We start from the raw sequence: 19,974 nt of genomic DNA, 5'->3' as shown, positions 1-19,974 counted from the left end.
GGCCTCCCTTTGAGCCTTTGTGGTCGGTCGAAATTAAGTTCCTGCCGATGAAGACGGCTCTGCTGACCGCATTGGCCTCCCTTAAGAGGGTCGGGGACCTGCAGGTATTTTCGGTTGACGAAGTGTGCCTAGAATTCGGGCCGGCTAACTCTCACGTGTTCCTGAGACCCTGGCCTGGATATGTGCCCAAGGTTCTTACCACTCCCTTCAGAGATCAGGTAGTGAACCTGCAAGCGCTGCCTTTGAAGGAGGCAGACCCAGCCTTGGCATTGCTCTGTCCAGTACGCGCTCTCCGCGCTTCCGTAGACATGACGCAGTGTTTCAGGACCTCAGACCAGCTCTTTGTCTGTTATGGTGGAGAGCGGAAGGGAAGAGCTCTCTCAAAGCAGAGGTTGTCTCACTGGATAGTGGACACCATTGTTTTGGCTTACCAGCAGCAAGGTCGACCATGTCCCCTTGGTGTGAGGGCACACTCCACTCGGAGTGTGGCCTCCTCTTGGGCTTTACTGCATGGCGCCTCGCTAACAGACATCTGCAGAGCTGCAGGCTGGGCCACACCTAACACATTCGCCAGATTCTACAATCTCCGAGTGGAGCCAGTGTCCGACTATGTACTCGCCCCCCCGAGGAGCCGGTAATGGACCAGGCTCTGGTGTCTTCGCTTGCTCGCCACTCCACTCCACGGACTGGATACCTGCGATATTCTCCTCAGGTGAGCTCCCCGAGAGCCCTGAGCTCCTCCAGCACTGTCGACGCCGACATCAGTTCAGTCTGCCCTTTCGAGCCCAGACCCTCATGTCCGGCCAGGTGCCCCGTGTGCATGTTTGCCCTCCGGCGACCCCCACACCAGTATTTCCACCGTAAGCCTCCTCAGTGAGCAGGTGTCTTTCCCTTGGCAAGCCCCTGCCACCCCTAGGGTTAAAAATCCACCTTCGGCTGGTACCCTAGAGTTTCCCATATGCAGCCCACAGCGGGTCATATGTGTACTCTTAAGTCCTGCCCACGGGTAGGCATCTTGGCTCCCTCACTGGGATATGCTTCCCAGTGTACCTTGGTAATCCTGTGTTAAGTGGGAGTCCTACAGCCTTAAGTGGCGGGATCTCACACTTACGCAGGGCACTGGATGACAGCTGAGTGGCGCGGTTATATTGGAACCCCCATTCGTTAGTCACTAACGTACGTCGTAGTGACTGAACGAAAGGGAACGTCTCGGTTACGTATGTAACCCTCGTTCCCTGAGGAGGGAACGGAGACGTACGTTCCTCTGCCATGTCAGCTGTGCTGCTGGAACGCGGAGTTCAGATCTTGGCTCCGCAGCAGATACGTAATGCGATGTTGCTAGCGTACTTCCTTATATACCCACGAGGTGGGGCGGAGTTACGCATGCAAATTCCGCATGCCCATGGCATTGGCACGCCATTGGGCGCTGTTAAACACCTCGAAGGTAATTGGCTTCTAGGCGAAACCCCCATTCGTTAGTCACTAACATACGTCTCCGTTCCCTCCTCAATTAACGAGGGTTACATACGTAACCGAGACGTTTAGATTCTCTACCCGAGCCCAAAGGTCGGGCCGATATTTCCCGGCACTATCCTCGGGCCGGGCCCTTGATCAAGCATTTGTGGGGTTTTTTATCATTACTTTATTAGCCTAATTGGGTGGGCAGAAATCTATGCCATAATCAGAAATAATATATATATATATATATATATATATATATATATATATATATATATATATATATATATATATATATATATTATTTCTGATGAAATAATATTCCGATCGGTCGATAATCGCTTTGGGATGATCTCATGAACCGATCGCATGCTGACGACACATAAAACCCGCACCTGCCGTGAGAGCTAGGGCATGATATGCAGCGACACCGTCTCATTCTCTTTCCAGCGCGGGTAAAATAATTATAATGCTGAAGGTGAGGTACAATTCATATTTCTATATTAAATAACTTACGCAGTCATTTGAAAACTTTCTGTGGGACGTAAGTTCACAAACAGCGCGCGTGAATCACCGCGTGCGTGCACTCTGTCTCTCCCTTTCAAAATGCTTAAATGGCTTCACATCAGCGCATCGCATGTGCACTAAAATCGAGCTGCACAGTTGACACAGGATTTGCCACTTTGCACAATCGAGGCAGTGTCGCATCGTCACTAAAGTTTATCATTTGCATTTAATTTTAAGTCTTGCCAGTGTTCAAACCACTCAGCACTCGTGCGCACGGTCTGGAGACACACACACACACACACACACACACACACACAGGCCATCTCACAAAAAGCTTGCGAGTACAAATTGCACTGAAATGGTCAGATACACACAAATGTATGTACTAAATTACAGTCTTGACGAGTGTGCACGTAAACCACGTCGTGACTCGCGAGTGAACGTTTGTGCAACTGCATGTAACCGTATCCGTGTTTGCTCTTAAAGTGACAGCTGTCGAATAAACTGCTGCTGTCTCTGAGTTTCTCTTTGTCTTGTGTTGTTTGATGAACCTTTAAGACACTCACTGCTCTTGAATGACTAACTTTTGCAACCTTAAGTGTAAGGATTAATCTAATTTAATTTATTCAGGGAAGACCAATATTAATTTACATTTGATTTCTTATTAAATGTCTTTAGTATTTCTTACCTCAATACTAATGTTAGACCTACCTGAAAAATTGTTTTTAAAAACAAAAATGCACTGCATGATCAAATATTTAGGTGAGATAATTATATACATTTATTGTATACATTTATTTGGGAAAGATGGCCTACAGTAGCCTTAAGTTATCTCATTTTCAAAAATAAACACTTGGTGGTTCTTCAAGATCTTGAATCAGTTAATTTAGAGAGTTAGAGTTAGTTTCATTTCTACAAATGGTGCAAACTCTGCAAGATTATAGATAAAAGATTGCCATTCCCCTGCCATTCTGTGATCGGCAGTGATCGGCAATCGGCAGATCATGATCTTGGTGATCGGTAACCGGTGATCGGCCCCAAAAATGCTGATCGGAGCATCTCTATATATATATATATATATATATATATATATATATATATATATATATATATATATATATATATATATATATATATATATATATATATATATATATAATTAGCAAAATAAGAACTAATACTACAACTAAGAAACAAAGGTGTAAAAAGTTGCACAAGTCAGGATTAGTCTAAAAATGCGTGTTAAACTCACAGCACATGCAGTGATGAAGTGTAGCATTCTGAACAGAACTGCCAGTCATGAGCTGCGCATTGCTTAACTAGCCTATTTCTTTTCGTTTCGAATTGTTTCGTTTAAAAGGGGACATTTCAAGCTTTCTATACACATATTTCTCATGTCTGTGAGGCAAGTAGCCTGCTGAGTTTTGGTTTATTTATGAGACAGAAAGTGATCACTCCGGCGCCTTCATGTCACGATTATTGTCTGCTATAGTCTATTTGCTTCTTATTTATTAAATACAGGCAATTGGCTGACAAAATCTTGATTAAAATAAAGATACAATTTATACAAAATGAAATTCACTTTAAAGAAAACTTCTTCTACAAAACAAAACTTTATATTAAACAAAATATAATAACCACCAAAATCATTTCTGACCCACTCGCATCTTTGGACTTTTCATAATCAGATGAAATTTAAAAATAACATTATAATATTTAAACATAAATATGAACCAAAATACATTGTTTAATGGCTACAACAAGTCACTCTAAAAAATGCTGGGTTAAAAATAACCCAAGTTGGGTTGAAAATGGACTAACCCAGCACTTGGGTTGTTTTAACCCAGAATTTGGAATGTTTTAACCCAGCGGTTGGGTTAAATGTTTGCTTAAAACAACCCAATTGCTGGGTTAAAACAACCCAATCACTGGGTTAAAACAACCCAATTGCTGGGTTAGTCCATTTTCAACCCAACTTGGGTTATTTTTAACCCAGCATTTTTTAGAGTGAGTAGGCTGCTACAGTACAGATATATATCATGTCTGAGTGGGATTTGAGTGAACGTCATTTTACCGGTGAGGGTTCATGAGTGGAGCGCTGGCATAGAGCGGATTATTGAGCTGGGCGTCACACCGGTCCGCTTCGCTCATCACAGGCTCGTTCTCGTCAGAACACACACGTATTAAAAAATGGTCGGGTTTAAATTGGGCACAACGTGCACGGGCTCGGGTAGGGTCGGGCTTGATTTTTTTGAGCCCGATCTAAGCTCTACTAATATGTCAAAAACGTTTCTTGTCTCGCCGCATTCCATTATGAATTACACAAGTCATGTAAATGATGGCGAATTTTCATTTCAAAATGGTGAAATTTCATGAAAAAAGTATTTTACATCTGGATATTACTGTCAGTCGTTGAACATTTATGTTGTAAAACAGTTATTTACATCTACTTGCAACTTACCACACACTCCTTCACTGCAAAAACAAAAACGACATGTTGAAAGGGACTTTGGAATTCGCACTCGTCTTCTGTGAACAGTAAGCCCTGCCTTCTTTGATTTGATTGGTCATCTCAAACATTTTGACATCAATGAGTGCTGTTCGACTGCCATGCTAACAACAAACAGAGCAGTGCGTAATGGAGTGCAGCAGAGAAACATCAAGAATATCAAATATTGAAGTCTTTGGTAACACTTTACATTAAGGTTCCCTTTGTAAAGGGTTTATAAAGGTGTTAGTTAATGACTAATAACTCATTTACAAATACATTATAAATCGTTGATAAACAGTTATAACAGCATGAATAAAAAGAGTGACTTATGCCGAGTTCACACTGCCCGATTTTAGCCCCGATTTTGACTCGCCGACAGGTTTTGCAGAATCGCCGACAAATGCCCGAAATCGGCAAAACGGTGCTCGTGCATGTCAGTGACAATCACGCAGTGTGAATCAAAGACGCGATCAGAGAGAATCGCAGATGAGTCGCCGACGCCCGTGAGATATTTGGCATGCTAAATATCTGGACCTATCGGCGATTCAAACTCCTTCTGTGTGAAATGTGTTCTGACTGAAAAATACATCGGCGATGACCGACAGCCAATGAGAGAGTAAGATACAGGGCATGAGTTATAGACCAGAATGTCAGTCTTTTAAAATATATATTTAATTTATATCAAACAGAAACAAAGCTCAAACATTTGATTGACCAGCCACAACAGCAGCACATTGCAAAACTATGTATTTACCTCAACTCTCTTTGCAGAACACAATCCTTGCTCCCTGTGTCTCCCCAACCATTTCCTCTGCCATAATCTTTTTTTCTTTTCTCCTTTTCGGTGCAAATCAGTGCACAGACAATTTGGATCTCAAACTTTCCGCAGTCTATATTTTTAATAACAATTCGCGAGATTTGCACGTGATCTGATGCACGTGTGATCTCGCATTGTTTCCTTGTCACTTCTCGCGTATGTTTGGTTGTGAAACGTAGTTAGCGGACGGGACAGAGCTGTCGGCAATTCTCCCTCTTATACAGTCATGCAATGTGAAACCCCCTGTCACCGATCCATTGTGTAGTGTGAACACCGCAGCAACTGAATGCTGAATGCCCAGATAGTCATGCAGTATGAAAAGAGCAGTGATCCGACGAGTTTGAAAATCGTTCAGTCTAAACTCGGCATTAAACTCAATACCTGCTAAAGGTGAGCCATTTTTACCTTACACGTTATACATGCTTAATAAATGTATTTATTCACTATTTTTGCTGTATAATGAAATAAATCAGGAATCTGGTTTTGAGTAAAACATTTGTGTGAGACTGAAGGGTGTTGTATTTGTGGTTCTCATTAATATCGCATGACTCCCACTTTTTTTTACCTTACCAATGATACTCTGCAAAAAGTTCACGATGCCTATACACAGTAATGTGTTGTTTATCAAGATGAAATTATGGAACTTCATTTTTTTTTGTTAATATTTCACTTTCACAGGTCCTTAACGTTAATTACTCATGAATAAATGGTTCACAGGTGTCCACCCTACTGGAATTACATTTTTCATTATTAATATCTCATCAGTTATGCTCCTATGTTTTTGTTTTTTTTTTGGTTTTCAAAATAAATTTTGAATTTCATCTTGATAAACAAGAAGTCGGTTTATATACATTGCTGTGGGAAGGCATCATGACCTTTTTTGTGCAGAGTATCATGGGTAACTTCTGGTAAGCAACATAGTAAGAAAAGTGGCAGTCATGAGATATTAATGAGAAAACCACAAACACAGCACAGCCATATTCAGCCTCAGTATTTTTGCTGAATCTTCTGGTTTTGAGTTAAATAAGTGTGAATAAATACATTTATTAACATTTATAACGGGAGTTAAAATGGCTCACTATTTAGCAGATATTGCGTTTAAGTCGCCCTTTTTATTCATACTGTTATAACTGCTTATCAATGATTTACAATGCATTTGTAAATTAGTTATTAGTCATTAACTACCATCTTTATAAACCCTTTTGTTACATTCCATGTGTGTCTTGTATTGTTTTGGGGGTTTCTCTTATCTTTCTTTCTGTTTCATAAGTTATTTGGGATCATCGGACTAACACGGCTGTTAACACTCCTTTGGGTTTAATCACCGTTGATGTGTAATTGTTTCACTATTTCGGCCTGAGAGAATGCGTGCTCATCTCCCGTGGCTTTGGTCAGTCCTTTAAATCCAGATCACCACACTTGTATGTAAAACGTTTGCGTAGTGGTTTCCGAGTTAACACTCCTTTGGGTTTGTTCATCGTTGATGTGTTATTGTTACACTAGTTCGGAATGAGAGAATGCGTGCTTACGCTAGCTTTATACTGCATGCAGGTGTGTGTGTGTACGATTGACGTGCCATGCACTGATGTTCAGAGACAAACGCGGCGTGTTAACTACTCTGCAATGTTTTGAACCCTCTTGCTTAATTGTCCGTTGTTGTTTTGAGTCTTTTTGTTTTGTGCCATTTTGTTAATCTTACTGATCAATTGGAAACAGCTTTGCTGGTTGAGCTTGTAAGCTTTGTCTAATCATGGTAGATAATCTTTTCAATGTTAGTTAGTTAAAGAGTGATCACCCTCAATTGTATTTTGTTTACTGTAGTCAGTGTAGTTTATTTAAGGCGTCGTATATGCTGAAGATCTCGGTTTTGTTTCTGCATTTTTGTTTGTTAGTTAGTTTAGTAGCCTAGAAATCTAGACACACCCTAGCGGCAGAAAATGTATTTTGTCGCGAGTGTAGTCTAGAAACTCTCTGTAGACCTGAGAGCTGGAAAAACCAAACTCTAGTCAGGCCAATCACAGCATGTGTAGAGTCGGTGGGCGGGCTTAACATAATGACGGCACGTCACGGCAGAGTTGCAGAGGTTCTGCGTGCTACTCGTAAACAAAGCTGACGAACAGCGGTCTTTTGAATCGGCTTTGGCCGTGACTCTGGAAGACTTGGAGTTAAGCTTTTCTTTGAGAAAAGAACAAAGAACGACACTGAAGTCATTCTTAAGAAAAGAAGATATGTTCGAAGTTTTGCCTACCGGATACAGCGAAAGTCTATCAACTAACGTTAGCTGGGCTTCACCTTCTTCTTCGCTCTGGTTGTGGCGCTCATGGCGCTATCCAATTGCATGCAGAGGGAATTTGAAAGACAACCATTTATCCCGCCCCTCAGATTGAGCCCTGTCAATGGTGAGCTTCCAGACCCAACATCTTGATGTGGGTCTGGCTTGTCAGGCTATTAGTTTAGAGGTCTGGGTTAACAATCATTGGGTTTTGTTTTGATTATTTCACTGATTTGGGCGACCCTCTTGCTTTCATTGTTTTTGGTTTTCCTTATCTTTTCATATGTTCATGTTTCTGAGATTTGTTTTGTAAATTCCTTACACTTACTTTAATAAATGAACTAAACGTTAGCTGTACATTGTTTGTTGGTTGTTTCTGTTACCTGCACACACCGCAACAGTTATATCTCACCTAAATGTTGCGTCATCATCCCTTTTACATCTTTAAGCACGTAACACCTTTACAAAAGAAACCTTAATGTAAAGTGTTACCAAGTCTTTTTATGGTACTTCTATGATTTTTTGTTGTTGTCTAAAATGAGCTTGAAATACATGGTTAAGATTGTTAACCAAGATTCCACAGAAGAAAAACGAAAGCATATGTAATGAATACATATGTATATAATAATGTATCTTAACCATTCTTTTAAGAAACTTTTTTGAACTAAATGTACTTGAATATTATGGATGGCAGCATATTATAAATTAAGCTGCATATGTACTGCAGTTAGTAATCAGCAGCAGCTCAAGAACTGCTCTGAAGGCCGTATTCCCAACTGATTGGCAGATCTGAATCTAACTTCTGAATCTGTTGTTCATCCACACACTGTTTCATAACAATTAACGTAACATGGAGTCAAATCAATCAAATCGTTGCATGGAAAAAGCAAGGCAAGCTGTAGAAGAAAAAAAAAAGATTTGAATGTCTTATCCAGTGCAAGATCTGCTTCACCGACGCTTTTCTCTGCTGGAGAAGTCACATAATCTTCCCTCAACATGTCGTCTGACTTTTGGAGGAAGATTATAATGAAAGCACTTGACATTTCACATTGGCCTTCTGGCAATACTGTGGTGAGAAATGGGACAGGGACGGTCGTTTTTAAGTCTCTGGGGTCATTAATCGATAGAGATATCGCTAGAATCATCCAGATGTCTAAATAAAACATTGAGGTTTGAGCTGTGACATGTTTTCTCCTAGTAGTATACTAATCTATTATACAGCCCTGAGAGAGGCAGAAATCATCAGGTGCCTTTTGTCGCTGACAATTGGGATGTGGAAAGATGGATTTCTTCATCTGCTAAGAAGGGAAATAGAGCCATCAAGGAGACTGAGAGGTGATAACAAGGACACAGAAGCATTGGCGATTATCCCGTTGACAATATGAGATCTGCCATGTAATACTAAAAGAAATCTCTCAGGGAGGGCATTTTTCAGACAATATAACATTATACTGTTTATAGGTGTCATGAAATGTAGATCATCTATAATTCATGTAAACTGCCTATAAAAGACTTTGCATTCGTATTCATATTTTCCTATGCAAGAGCATTGAACTGCAACGCATATCAACGAGATCAACATGTCATGACTGATGAAATCCAGTAAATCATTTCTCATTTGTTTATTTGTTTCTGGGTTGTTTAGGCAAATAGCTCCTCCTGTGCTCATGCGCTGGTGGCCAAGCTAATGAAAGATCTTGCTTTCCCAGTTAGATTTACCGATTAAGTGTTCTCCAACCTCTATTTGCCCTTCATTTAGCAGGCATGATGAAACAAATTACAGAATAATCCAGTTAGGAGGGCAATGTGCAAAGATGAGTTACGGTAAAGAGATGCCTCAGGGCAAGGGGACTCGTCTCTGTGGGACACACACTCTGAGTCACATTACAGCGGATGATATAGATGTTGGACATGAAACTGTGTCATTCAGGCTAGGGCAAAACTCAGAACTGGCTCCTTTTCAAATTCGTGAGTTGGAATTTGAATAGAACTGGCCATGCCCACAGGATGTTGAATGACAAGAAGAGTAATTTACTGAACTGCAATTCCAAGCATTAGCCTAACACAAAACATTTTTGTATTAAAACATAATTACATAATTCATTTTGACTAAATTTGCCTATTTTTTCCCCTGATAGGTAGAAATTGTCCAAAAAAAGAACAACCATTTAATGCCGTTTTTTTACTGCATGATATGGCTTGGTACGGCTCACTTTTGGGGGGCTTTTGCACTGTGTACAGTACCTAGTACCTGGTACTTGTTTTTTGTACAACCTAGGTTGAGGTTTCAAGTGAGCCATACCGATACTAAAATATGACGTGTAAACACTGTAGATCACCGATTGGTCATTGAGAATCGTCACTACTAGTATCACTGGATTTGCGACACGAGAAACTGCCCTTTGTCACCGGATCTGTTCATAATTTTTATGGACAGAATTTCTAGGCGCAGCCAAGGGCCGGAGAGTGTCCGGTTTGGGGACCACGCGATTTCGTCACTGCTTTTTGCGGATGATGTTGTCGTGTTGGCCTCCTCAAGCCAGGACCTTCAGCGTGCACTGGGACGGTTTGCGGATGAGTGTGAAGCGGCTGGGATGAGAATCAGCACCTCCAAGTCCGAGGCCATGGTTATCAGTCGGAAAAGGGTGGCTTGCCCGCTTCAGGTGGGTGGAGAGTTCCTGCCTCAAGTGGAGGAGTTCAGGTATCTTGGGGTCTTGTTCACGAGTGAGGGAAGGATGGAACGGGAGATTGACAGACGGATCGGTGCAGCTTCTGCAGTAATGCGGTCGGTGTACCGGTCTGTAAAGAAGGAGCTGAGCTGCAAGGCAAAGCTCTCGATTTACCGGTCAATCTACGTTCCTACTCTCACCTATGGTCATGAGCTGTGGGTCATGACCCAAAGGACAAGATCCCGGATACAGGCGGCCGAAATGAGCTTTCTCCGTAGGGTGGCTGGGCGCTCCCTTAGAGATAGGGTGAGGAGCTCAGTCACTCGGGAGGAACTCGGAGTAGAGCCGCTGCTCCTCCACATCGAGAGGAGCCAGCTGAGGTGGCTCGGGCATCTATTTCGGATGCCTCCTGGACGCCTTCCCAGGGAGGTGTTCCAGGCACGTCCCACCGGGAGGAGGCCCCGGGGAAGACCTAGGACACGCTGGAGGGACTATGTCTCCCGGGTGGCCTGGGAACGCCTCAGGGTTCCCCCGGAAGAGCTGAAGGAAGTGGCCAGGGAGAGGGAAGTCTGGGCGTCTCTGCTTAGACTGTTGCCCCCGCGACCCGGCCCCGGATAAGCGTAAGATGATGGATGGATGGCAACTGACAACTGCTTTTAAATGACCGTCGCACGCAACTTGAAAAAAGCAATGGCTGTATTGTGGTCAGTAGACGAGGTGGCGGCACAACTATAACAATCAGTCTATAATCCCATCCACTTTAAAGCAGTACTACTGCAGTGGAAAAGCAAAGCAAGCCGAGTTGTGCCGGGTCGTACCACGCAGTGGAAAACTGGCTTAAAGGGATAGATTAAAATTACCCCATGATGTACTCACCCTCAAGCCATCCTAGGTGTATATGACATTCGTCTTTCAGACGAATACAACTGGAGTTATATTAAAAAATGTCCTGGCTAATCCAAGCTTTATAATAGCAGTGAATGGGAGCTCAAAATTTGAGGCGCAAAAAAGTGCATCCATCCATTATAAAAGTAATCCACATGATTCCGGAGGGTTAATAAAGGCCTTCTGAAGTGAAGCAATGCGTTTGTGTAAGAAAAATTTAATAAAGTAAAATATCTAGCTTTGGCCAGACCACCTTCCATATTCAACTAACGAAAAAAGCGTAACTGGCGCGATGTATGACGTCAGATGTAGCATAAGGGTTTTGAACTGTGAGACGTGGTACACTTTATAAAGTTTGAAATATGGATATTTTCAAATTTTGGGCTCCCATTAACTGCAATTATAATGCTTGGATTAGCCAGGACATTTTTTTAAATAATAACTCTGAGTGCATTGGTCTGAAAGAAGAATGTCATTTACACCTAGGAAGGCTTGAGGGAGAGTAAATCGTGGGGTAATTAAATTTTTTTTGTGAACTATCCCTTTAAATAGTAAATAGTTATTTGTCAAACAGCACTATTAAATGTACACACTTTGTAAAAATATGCACTGATTATATATTGATGGTTGGCTTCATTTTGAAAAGTTTTGAGAGCATTCAGAGAAATGAATTGTCCTTCCAGTATATTAAAATAATATTTCTGGAAGTTTCCTTTCATTCAAATCAAATTCTTAATCCAGTTTGCTACCTTAATTCAAATTTTGCATTCAGTTTTGAATGGTGTTCAAGTATGAGTGTCATGTAACTTTCTCAAAAATGTCACCAGCAGAACACATACACTAGCTGACAGAAATATTTGATATGCTACATTCAGAATTATACTGATATAGCTGATATATAAGAACATTTTTGCTATATGCAATCTCCGAGACTGCATGAAAACGTGACAATAATTCCCCTCTCCAATTCTACTGTAGAAAAACAGAAAATCAATCTGAGAGTGGCTTTAAAAAGCTTCTGCTGCCAAACTCTGTGCAAACTTGAACATAAATCAGGATAACATATTCCGGAGTTTGTTGATATAGTTTTCTTTTAACCTGTGTATCCAGGGAGACAGGTGCACATATAGTGCGGGGGTGCAGTTGGCTGACTCATACTGATGCAAGTAGCTCCATTCAAGCATCTGTTTGGATAGGCTAAGCATGCGTTATCCAAGTACTGACAAAACTCCCCCGTCCATCCTGGTGCACAGAGACACTGTGGGGGGAAGGGAAAAAAAAGATTTAGAAATTAACCTTAATTATTAGATATTCAATCAATCAACAAAACACTAAATACTTCTACAATCATGTTTAAAATTATATATACAGTGCAATCCCCTGCTGTTCTTATAGTTCCGTTTAACAAGCATTCAAGCTTTTGATGAAAAGGTAATTATACTTTCTAATCCCCTATGGTTACAAAGTGAAGTTTTACTAAATATCCTTAAATCAAAAATCTTAGCTAATTCAGTCCTTGGCAAATTCTAAGGATCATTACTCAGAAGGCAATTAGAGTTAAGGAAGATTAAAGGGGGAGAAAAGAAGTTTGAGGAAAGAAAAATGTTGCTGATGACCAACAAATTCATCACCAATTTGCTAATGAAAAAATGTAGCCTGTTTCCTGGACTATGTCAAAGTTTTAATTAAGGATGTGACAGATAAGAAATTAAACAACCAGATGTCTCCAAACAGCATGTTAACCAAATCAGCTTTTATAATAACTAATGTTTACATACATCACAGAAACTACTGCAGAAAAACGGGCTTTTAAAATTCCAACGCGCAACAGTAACCATGCAGTTTTTCAAGTTTCAGATTTGTTTTCAGGAAAACCATATATAGCATCCATAAAGTCTTCAAGAACACAGTTTGAGCTTACCAGAATGTTATCAGCTCACTGTGACATAAAATAGAGAACTTTTTTTTATTTTTTTTTTACATCTTTCAGAGTTAATGCTGACACACTCAAAAACTATTTTTTCCCTTCATTTTTGAGAATGTGGATATTTTTCAGGTCTCATTTTGTTCTTTTTATACCTGTAAAATAAATATTTGAATATATTGTTTAATGGAAGGGTTCAACTAAAAATGTTTTAATTGTGTCATTATTCATTCACCTGCATGTCGTTCCAAACCTGAATTTTATATTTTTCCATGGAACACCAAAAGGAGAAAGTATCAATCATACAGTAGGTCATTCACTCAATGTAAGACAACGCTTCAAAAATATTTTTGCATTATATCAGAAGAGCATTTAAATTCATACATTTTACATAACTGTGACATATCCCCATGTATGAACGACCCAATTTGATAGTTTAACAAATTGCACTTGAAGTAAATCAATTTATGTGAAGCACATATTCTAGAGCACTTCATAACAAAAACAGATGCGACTACATCAATCGACAGTGTATAACTGTGACACATCACTCAAAGTGCAGATCTGTTGATGGGAGTGACAGAAAGATGATATTGAAATAGAAGAGGGTGGCTGAAACCTTGAGACACAAGCATAAATCAAGGATGCTATAATGTGACTGCGAAACTGATAAAATAAAATAAACGATTATAAATTAATAGATGTACATTAGCCACTGGGGCGGGGAGAGATTTTTGGTGGATGTTGGGATGATTGTTTGTCATTTCACGGCTGTATTTGCATTACCATTTTGGGTAGGAAATCAGGAACACAGGAACACAATCTGATATATACACTATATATATATATATATATATATATATATATATATATATATATATATATATATATATATATATATATATATATATATATATATATATATATATGAATACAAGCCAAGAACCACTTTTAGTGCCATATAGCAAAAAAAATTTTAGAGTGTATATATATATATATATATATATATATATATATATATATATATATATATATATATATATATATATATATATATATATATATACTATATGGCATATATGGCACTAAAAGTGGTTATTGGCTCGTAATCATAGGGGAACCACTTTAAGTGCTGTATAGCACCAATCTTGGTGCTTCAGTGGTTCTTCACCGGTTCTTTGGCTGAGGTGATATAGTACCGCTACCATATCCAGAACATGTTAAGATATGGTGCTAGCTCCAAAAGTGGTTCCCCTATGATTACGACCAAGAGCCACTTTTAGTGCCATATAGCACAATTTTTTTAGAGTGTATATATATTTACACTCATCTGCAACTTTATTAGGTACAACTGCTCGTTAAAGCAAATATCTAATCAGGCATTCACATGGCAGATATGGTCAAGACTGTCTGCTTAAGTTCAAACTGAGCATCACAATGAGGAAGAAATATGATTTAAGTGACTTTGGATGGGACATGGAGTGTTTCAGAAACTGCTGATCTGCGGGGATTTTAAAGAACAACCATCTGTTACAGAGAAAATATCCTGTGAGGGGTAGTTTCGTGGGCGAAAATGCCTTGTTGATGCCAAAGGTCAGAGGAGAATGGCCAGACTGGTTCTTAGCTGATAGAAAGGCAACAATAACTCAAATAACCACTCGTTACAACCGAGGTCTGCAGAAGAGCGTCTCTGAATGCACAACACGTCGAACCTTGAAGCAGATGGGCTGCAGCAGCAGAAGAACACTAATCCTGTCAGTTAAGAATATGAAAACTAAGGCCAGAATTTGCACAGGCTTTCCAAGATTGGACCATAGAAAAATCAAACGTTTGGACAAACGTTGGCTGGTCTGATGAGTCTCAATTTCCCTGTTGAAAAAAACAGCTGGTTTAAGCTGGTCAAGTGCCGGTCCTAAGATGGTCCTAAGCAACTAGCCCCAGCTCAGGACCAGCTTAAACCAGCTCATGACCAACTAAGGACCAGCATAAACCAGCTCAAACCAGTTGCCATGCTTTAAAACATACCTAACCAGCATATGATTTTTCAACAGGGTTCAGAATTTGGCATAAATATCATTAAATCATGGATTCATCCTGCCTTGTATCAATGGTTCAGGCTGCTGGTGGTTTAATGGTGTGGGGGATATTTTCCTGTCACACTTTGGACCCCTTAGCACCAATTCACCCTTTGCCGGGAGTTTGATTGACAGGCAATCTGACCAATTATAATTCACCATCCGCCAAATCCACCATTTTTGTCCGGCAAAGCAGTTAAGAGAGTTCGTAGATTAACGTCAGTGGACTTGAACTTAAAAAAACGTGTATTGGCATCTTTTCGCGGTTGAAACAACAGTCCTGAGGTTTATTTATGTTTATTTGATACTATAAATTAACTAGAAGGAAGAGATGATGGGTTCACGAGCAGCTTTAACTGAGGCGCTACAGTGACCTGTCACCACTCACACTGTAAAAAATGTATAATCTTCCCAACTCAAAATTTTCTAGTGACTGGTCACATCTAAAGTTTTCAATCGGCCCAAGTGAAATTCTGTAAATGTAATTTTATCAATTGTGGCAACAGCCTGTTAACATGGGCTCAATTAGAAATAATATGTTGAGCCAATGGAAAAATGTAATTTACCAAAACTGTAAAAAATGTCAGACCTCTCCAATTAAAAATTTTCTAGTGACCGATCACATCTAAATTTTTCAATTTGGCCAACAAAATTTTTTAGATGTGATCAGTCACTAGAAAATTTTGAATTGGAGAAATGTTTTACAGTGAAACTGTGTGGTTGGTCCAATTAAATATTTTAAATTGTAGTAACAATTGTTTATTTCTCACTGTCCCAAAAGACAAAAATGACTAAAAACATAAATATATTAAGCAAAATACAGAAACAGACAACAGGGTTGACATTTTGTCACATTACTTTATTAACAAGTAAATTCCAACACAGGATATTTGGGTAAAAATACCTTATTTTCAATAAGGAAAAACTGAATACATTCTTCTGCATAACAGGATGTCTTGTTGTGGTGAAGAAAACGCGGCACTGCAAGCTAAAAACCTGCAAATAAAAATAAAAACTAACATTAATGACAAAGCTCCCCTGCATCACATCTGGCAAGAGACAGAACAGAAGTTTCTTCATTATATAAACAGGATGAGACGAATGAATGGACATCAGAAAATCACGAGCTTGACGTGTTTGATATTAAAAGGCAATAACTAAAGCCCTGAAAGAGGCCGACGCCAAACGCACCGTGTTCAACAGTCGCATGCCGCACATATCACACAAATGACTTAATTTCCTTATTACCTATTGTTTTAGACATATAAGACATGAGGAAAATAAAACTATTGGCTACCATTAGATAATTATGTGGTAAACGAGAACACACTCATGAAACAAATGAATGCATGAACTCGTGATTCTACAAAATGTCTTTTAAACTTCATACCTGGTCATAAAGCAAAACTCTGGAGAATAATTTCAGTGCTAAATACTCACCAACGTCTTTGTGAGATGAAAATCTCTCTATTCTCTTGGGAATGTCTGTTTCGGTCTTCAGCACCTGCTGGTTCGGCTCCGCTCGCGCTGCCGCTCCCGCGTCTCCGCATTTGAAATCTCCACAGGAACGATTTTCTTCAAGGTCATTTTGCGCATGCGTATACTGTTTTTCGGACGTAGGACTTGTTCAGCCAACATGGATTTTTCACTTCGACTTCATAGATTGACTGAGCACAATTAAATATGTTCGGTGAATATACAATTTTAATTTTGAGTGAAGACCTTAAGCTATGATTAGTACAATGCATCTTTTTGCATGGCGATAATTATTTGGAAGTCATTTATTGGGCCAATATGTAATGATCAATTTACACAATTTTTCCCCCCAATTTTTTTTACAGTGCATTAAAGAGCCACAAACGGTATTTATTGTTTACATTTCTTAAAAAAATGACAAAATTTTAGAGTTGAGACTTTGTTTCATATTAAAAGTAACCTGCTCTGTCCTGTCTGGCAGTGCATTGTCAGTATCCTCTTTGCTCTGCGATGTGTTTTCACTGTGTGAGAACATGAGTGTGGTGTGAGAGCGCGGCTTGTCAGACATAGCAACAGTAACTAAAGGGGGCGGGTCTTTGTGAACAGTCAATTGAGCATCATTTAAGCGCCACAGCCTGCCTGAGTATTGTTGCTGACCATGTTCATGTCCATTTATGACCACAGTGTACCCATTTTCTGATGGCTACTTCCAGCAGGATAACTTGATATGTCACAAAGCTCAAATCATCTCAAACTGGTTTCTTGAACATGACAAGTTCACTATACTTAAATGGCCTCCACACTCACCAGACCTCAATCCAATGGAGCACCGTTGGGATGTGGTTGAACGGGAGATTCGCAACATGGATGCGAGTCGACAAATCTGCAGCAACTGCACGATGCTATCATGTCAATATGGACCAAAATCTCTGAGGAATGTTTAGAGTACCTTGTTGAAGCTATGCCATGAATAATTAAGGCAGTTAACAAGGCAAAAGGGGGCTCAACCTGGTACTAGCAAGGTGTTCCTAATAAAGTGGCCGGTGAGTGTATATAGACAATATTTCTCCAACTTCTTAACATCACAGCATACACATCTTCTCGTATTTAGCTTCTCTTTAATGGAGAGATATAACAATATAACAAATGTATGCTTATCTAAAATAATTTTTTTATGTGCAAATAAACAACTGCAAAAATTAGGTTACTTACATTATGTCCTCCAACTAGGCTGAGACACAATCCCTCATTCAGGCAGTTAATACTCAGCAGCTTGCAGAAGTCAATTATTTCTTCACAGTTCTTTCCAGAAAAACCTTGCCGGCATCTACAGGAAGATGACATTAAATTTAGCCACATATAAAAATACACTTCCAAGAGGAAAAATATGGCCCAGAGTAACAATCAGGATTGATGAAATGCAGGCAATTTACTGCTGTTTTTAGATGTCATTTGGTGTGTCGATGACCATTATTACTCCTTGGTGACATTTGTGGAGAATTAAAAGACCCGTAAGCAAACGCATGACAAGACTGTCTGTTAAATGTTCAACCTCTGGCACATATGCTTCATATATCCTCTTGTTTCCTTGGCCTCAGTCAGATCTTTGCCTTCTTTCTGCTGTGATAAGACTTCAATGATATTATTCTGACACAAAGGCAAGATCACTCAATTATTAACACAGACTCCCAGGTGACCAACTGCTATTGCTTTTATCTGCCCTTCTCTTTACACATACACTATCATACTCTAGTCGTTCTTCTTTTCAATTCTAAATTAATTTCCCCCCCTTTCAATCTCTATCTTATCTTCCGTTTGTCATTTAGTCAGAGGGGCCATCAAATGTATTGATTCAAGTGATCTTTGCTAATAAAAACTAGAAAGATGAACAGGAGAAAGAGAAGACATAGCTGTGAACCCCCCAAGGACTGGAAGAACTCATAAGGCAGCCGAAACTTTAGCGGAATCCCTCATTATCAGCAGGAAGTAATTCAAAAACTGTCACAGGCTGAATATTAAACCTTACATCTGGAAATTTAATGAACATTTCAGTGTCTACAGACTGTATTCCTATTTTTGGCCAGTATAATCACATTCTAAGAAACACACACAATCACAGCATACATGACATTCAGCATTTCAAAATGTGAGTTTCAAAACAAAGCAATTTGTCGAAAGCATGTCAAATGAATACATTTAATTAACACACACTATGAACAGGTACTGTACACAGACATGTCAACAAACCCAAATGCACAAGATGATTCACAAGAAAAGCAATTTGTTAAAAAAAGTTGGATTGTAATCTATTTTTTTTTTCACTTGTACGTTTTGATGAATCGACCATAACCATAAAAAATAAGAACCAGAAAGAAATACTATACTGTAAAAAATGTTATACTACGGGGCCGTTGAATGCTTGAATCTGATTGGCTGATGAACGTTCTGAGGTGTGCAGTTATTTTCTGGGAGACGCACAGCGAACGTAGTTCCAGGCAGTTCTCTTGACCGCATTACAGTTCCATATCACTGCGCATAGTTAACTGTAATAACGGAAATTACAGGACTAAAAAACAACAATATGACAGACGATTTTCCTAAAGTAAATCTTAATATTTACGGTGAATATAAAACGTTCAACAACTGGGCGGCAGCAGTATTAGACAGTCCAGATGAAAAACAACAAAGGCAAGCTTTTCTGTCTCATTACTGAAATCACACATGCTCGCACACGCACTACAGTTTGCACAAAAAGCTGTCAGCGCTGCCCTGACGATTTGATCAGTTCGCCTATATAGTGGAGCAACTTAAAGGCTACACGTGACATTTTTTCACTAGCGAGGTAATAACAGCGCTGTTTAGAGATGCACAGAGGGAGCCTAGTTCACACAAGCGCTCTTTCTTTCTCTCTCTCTCTCTCTCTCTCTCTCTCTCTCTGTCGCTCTCATTCTCTTTCTAATAACTTTATTAATAACTGCAGTAGAATGCTATCAACGGCTCAAGCCTTCGTTAACAGCTTTAAAATGACGTTTCGGAACTAGCAAAAGAGCTGTTGGATGAGACGCGGAAGAAATAGTCCTACTCACAATAGCGATTTAAGTACAAAAACCGGACGAATCCCATTAAATATATAATGGGATCGATGTCTTGAGGTGTGGTAACCGTAGTATAAGCGGAATAATTGACTCCGGGCCGTTCAATTATTAGAATGATAATGCACACCCGAGGTGTAACGGCCACTCCGCTTCGCGTCGTGACCGCATCACCACCTCGGGTGTGCATTATCATTCTAATAATTGAACGGCCCGTCGTCAATTATTCCTTACTCAACCTATTTCAACAAGTTCAGTTGCTGCCTTAAATTTTTAAGTAAAAGCTACTTAACAGTATGTCATTTCAA

The 19,974-nt window shown here is 39.7% G+C and overlaps 1 protein-coding gene across 1 annotated transcript in view; it reads right to left on the bottom strand.

Annotated features, from left to right (window-relative positions):
- Positions 1–19,974, bottom strand: part of LOC307142660 (protein eyes shut homolog) — a 147,240-nt gene that overhangs the window by 97,437 nt on the left and 29,829 nt on the right. The window contains exons 6-7 of the mRNA XM_079843687.1: positions 17,787–17,901; positions 12,198–12,357 (exon numbers count right to left, since the gene is read on the bottom strand). Of these exons, the coding sequence (XP_079699813.1) occupies positions 12,198–12,357; positions 17,787–17,901 (275 nt within the window). The remainder of the gene's footprint in view (positions 1–12,197; positions 12,358–17,786; positions 17,902–19,974) is intronic.

Source organism: Gobio gobio (genome assembly GCF_949357685.1).
Source record: "Gobio gobio genome assembly, chromosome: 18".
Taxonomy (NCBI): Eukaryota; Metazoa; Chordata; class Actinopteri; order Cypriniformes; family Gobionidae; genus Gobio; species Gobio gobio.
Note: the sequence above shows the minus strand (reverse complement) of the source record. Positions and strands in the feature narration are given on the sequence as shown.